The 3,321-nt window shown below is 38.3% G+C and overlaps 1 protein-coding gene across 3 annotated transcripts; it reads right to left on the reverse strand.

Annotated features, from left to right (window-relative positions):
• Positions 1 to 651: 651 nt before the first annotated feature.
• LOC120209182 lies at positions 652 to 3,034 on the reverse strand. 3 transcript variants are annotated; one of them, XR_005524377.1, is made up of 5 exons: positions 2,141 to 3,034; positions 1,853 to 2,045; positions 1,146 to 1,754; positions 924 to 968; positions 652 to 829 (listed from the first exon to the last, which is right to left on the reverse strand). XR_005524377.1 is itself a non-coding variant. In XM_039208252.1 (3 exons), the coding sequence occupies exons 1-3, from the start codon at positions 2,576 to 2,578 to the stop codon at positions 1,201 to 1,203; spliced, it is 1,182 nt and encodes a 393-aa protein (XP_039064183.1). In that variant the 5' UTR covers positions 2,579 to 3,034; the 3' UTR covers positions 1,055 to 1,200. The 3 variants fall into 3 exon arrangements, 2 of the variants coding, with proteins under 2 accessions (XP_039064183.1, XP_039064182.1); XM_039208252.1 differs by lacking the exons at positions 652 to 829; positions 924 to 968 and having other exon boundaries at positions 1,055 to 1,751; XM_039208251.1 differs by lacking the exons at positions 652 to 829; positions 924 to 968 and having other exon boundaries at positions 1,055 to 1,754.
• Between the last annotated feature and the right edge of the window lie 287 nt (positions 3,035 to 3,321).

Raw genomic sequence — 3,321 nt, forward strand, 5'->3', positions numbered from 1 at the left:
CTATAATATGACTATGGTTGTATCCCACTGGACCATCCCCTAGCAGTTAACAAAGGGTAGGAACTGAACCATGGGTCCTGGTCTAAACCCCTAAAATCCCAATCCTCAGATGCCCCCCACCGAAGCCAATAGGGTGGTTCGACCCCAACATCCATCCTTGTTTCAATGGAGATTATATTTTGTTTTCAGTTTTCACATCCATAACTTTCATTTCCTTCATTTAGGGGCAACAAAGAAGAAAAACAAAAAACTAGGAAACCGACACTATGCCACATTCATATGGGCATCTGGCCATACACCAAGCACAAAACATTTAGAAATGCCAACTATTATATGCATAGGAATCAGAATAACGTCTTTCACAAGCTAAATATTAATTTTTTACAAGAAGAAATTAGTAAAAATTAATTTGCAATTATTAGAATATCTTATCATGTATTCTTTAAAAAAGTTGTTTATCATCAAAATCAAATCCCCTTTGATTAAACCAATTCTCCAATTTCAACGCGTTATCTTAACACCGACCAAGAAAGCCATAATTGACCAATCTTGTGAAGCAAAAGCAAATTAGTCCAATTGCCAGAAAATAAGTTTCAAGGAGGTAAAACAGCAATATCAAAACATAATTATTTATCGATTGATTGCTAATTCGTTTAAACATATATTTTTGTATATAAAAATAACTGCAAAATCTTTTAATGCCATCAATAAAATACTCCACTAAAGGATGCTATAGATCACAGAATCAGTCAATTAAAAATAGCTCAAGAGTCGGGACTAACCTCACAAAGCTCTGAGACTGCAAGAGCATGGTATATAAAATGTAGTCCTTTAAGATAAGAACAGTAAATGAATATCAGAAACTGATAACTTGTGGAATATAAAACAAAAAAAGGGAGAAAGAATAAAAAATGAGGAATCACCTTTGTTTTTTGTCTCTTGCTTTGATTCCATGAATTCAAAGATCCCTGTGGAGAAGATCAAACTTAACAAAAACCCAACAAGAATACAATTTTATATGAGAATAAGAAAACATGAATAAGGATTAAAACAATTTTATAAAAATGTTATTCATATTAGTAAAAAATCAGATCAACCCTTATATAAAAAGTGAAGGGGATTCTTCGAACAGTCAAGTCATGTACCACTATGTATTTGATTTTCCAATAACCCAAAAGTGAAAAAGAAAGAGTCAAAAATTTATTGTTTCATTTCATCTTCAATGGCTGAAGCTAAACCAGTCACCATCTTAACCCCAATCTTCCATTCTTCGTTCTTCGTGTTTTTACCCTTCCCTTCATCTTCTTCAAAGCTCTCAGACAAAGCAAATATGGGTTCTCCCAACTCAGCATCTCCAACTGAGTTTTTATCCTCGGGAGTCACTTCAAACAATGATTGGCCTTTGTCTTTAGCTTTGGAATCAAGCCCGAATTCTATGAGCGTTCCAGTTACAGATGTGGGTGAAGGTGTGATTCGATTGTAATGAGAAAGCCATTTGGCCTTGATATACTCAGCTTTTCGCCATGGAGGAATATGCATTCCTTTTTTCTTCAGGCATTGCTTTACTGCCTCAGAAACAATAGCAATTATCTTCTGGAGACGATTGGCTTTGCCGACAAAGATGTGGGGAAGCGTTTGGAGTATTGACTTGTAAGTCTTCGTTGTTCTGGCGAGTTCGAATTCTGATCTGAAATCCATGTCGATCAATAAACGTTCACCCTCAATTAGCACATCTATGTATTCATACTCCCCTGCTTATCCAAACAAAAAATAAAACAAGAAATAAAATTCAAGCCATTGCATAGGATTCGGATAGCATAAACTAGTTTGTAGACAGAGGAAAAGAAAATACCGGCGGGAAAAGAGGGAGATTTTCCCCAGAAAGATTTGCAGATAGAAGCATCGTATCCAAGGGTCAATAATCCATCAGTAACAATTTTCCTGCAAACTTCATCTTTGCTCTTACAGTTCTTGTTCTTTTCCATGATCTTCGCTGTATCCGCCAATACCTTTTTTTCATTCACAGTCATAGGAGAAACCAAACTCTGTTCCATAAAAGAACAAAAACACATTAAAAGAACACTAAAATTTTGTGATAAAAAGAAGACTGAAGCGAAATAAGGCAGAATTACTGTTATACCTTTAGGATTTCAGACGCTTCAGCGGAAAAATTAAGATTGGAGTCACCAAAGAAACCGTCCATTTCGTCATCGGAGCTGTCGCTGCAGCTACGATTGCTGAAGCAGTTACAGCGGTTACGGCCACTACACCTAACCGCACAAGATTGTTGTTTCTCGTTATGTTCTTCAATGAAATTCTGAACCATTTTCGCCAAGCAAACGGAGCTCGGCTCGAACTCAGCAGAGCATTCTTTGCTGAAAGGAAGCTCATCGGCGATGACTGCGACGGCACCGATCTTCTCTGTCGAGTAATTTCTTAGAACGCTAGGGAACGGCCGCTCAAACAGACGCTTGAACCGTGATTTCACGGCCGGCTGCTTTACCGCCTCCGACCGCGGTGCCGCTGCCTCTTCTAGCGTTTTGAAATCGATCGGTTGGATCTTCATCGGAAAAGGCATGTTTCTCAGCCTTCAAAAAAGCCGCTTCCACCGTTACCACGGCCGCTCTTCAAACTCTCGTTGATTCTTTTGTTTTTCGATGAGATCAGCGAACGCAATTAACACAGAAATTCACATCTTTGTCAAAAATGAAAAATTAATACGGTTTAATCAAGACACGACACGAGACTCTTAACGTTGATTATAATATACTATTATTTTCATCTAATTTGCAGACAATGCATGGAATAACTTCAAAACTCGGCTAATTAGAGTCGCTTCTTTTTTCCTTTTTCAGATGCAGTTGAACTTCCCGAATTAAGCAACGGAACGAGGACATAATGTCATGGGAATTCACGCGAAGATCATGAGTGGCTAGCTCCTCCTCGTTTCCGGAACTTAGTTTCCCGGCGATAATTGGGCGGCGAAGAGAAGGAAATTAAAGACGAAGTAAAGTAAACAATGAAATTGAGCTTAATGAGATGAGAATGTTAACAGGGGAAGCGGTACGGGCCATTTATAAAGGCCAGATGGTTAGTATTGCTGACGTGGATTTTAATTACTAACTTTGAAATCCGCCGTGCGAAAGATTTAATCCGTTGAATTTTTGGGTGTGTTGACCCGTACCGTATCCTTTCTGTTAGTTTTACACGATGCCACGTGATGGAGCGTGACATTGAGGTGCCGGTTCATGGGGTAGAGTCCCATGTGTCATGTTGATTTACTTGGGCTTAATTTTTTATTCATTCCTTGAGCTACATCTA

This window comes from Hibiscus syriacus, unplaced genomic scaffold, assembly GCF_006381635.1.
Source record: "Hibiscus syriacus cultivar Baekdansim isolate YM2019G1 unplaced genomic scaffold, ASM638163v2 tig00018191_pilon, whole genome shotgun sequence".
Classification (NCBI taxonomy): Eukaryota; Viridiplantae; Streptophyta; class Magnoliopsida; order Malvales; family Malvaceae; genus Hibiscus; species Hibiscus syriacus.

Bases quoted from the DNA above. Each gene is read 5' to 3' on its own strand.
- LOC120209182 (XM_039208251.1), bottom strand. From the start codon at position 2,578: ATGCCTTTTCCGATGAAGATCCAACCGATCGATTTCAAAACGCTAGAA. The intron at 2,046-2,140 runs GTATAACAGTAA...TTTATGGAACAG, and splicing joins AAGCGTCTGAAATCCTAAAG to AGTTTGGTTTCTCCTATGAC. The intron at 1,755-1,852 runs GTATTTTCTTTT...TGTTTGGATAAG, and splicing joins ATCTCCCTCTTTTCCCGCCG to CAGGGGAGTATGAATACATA.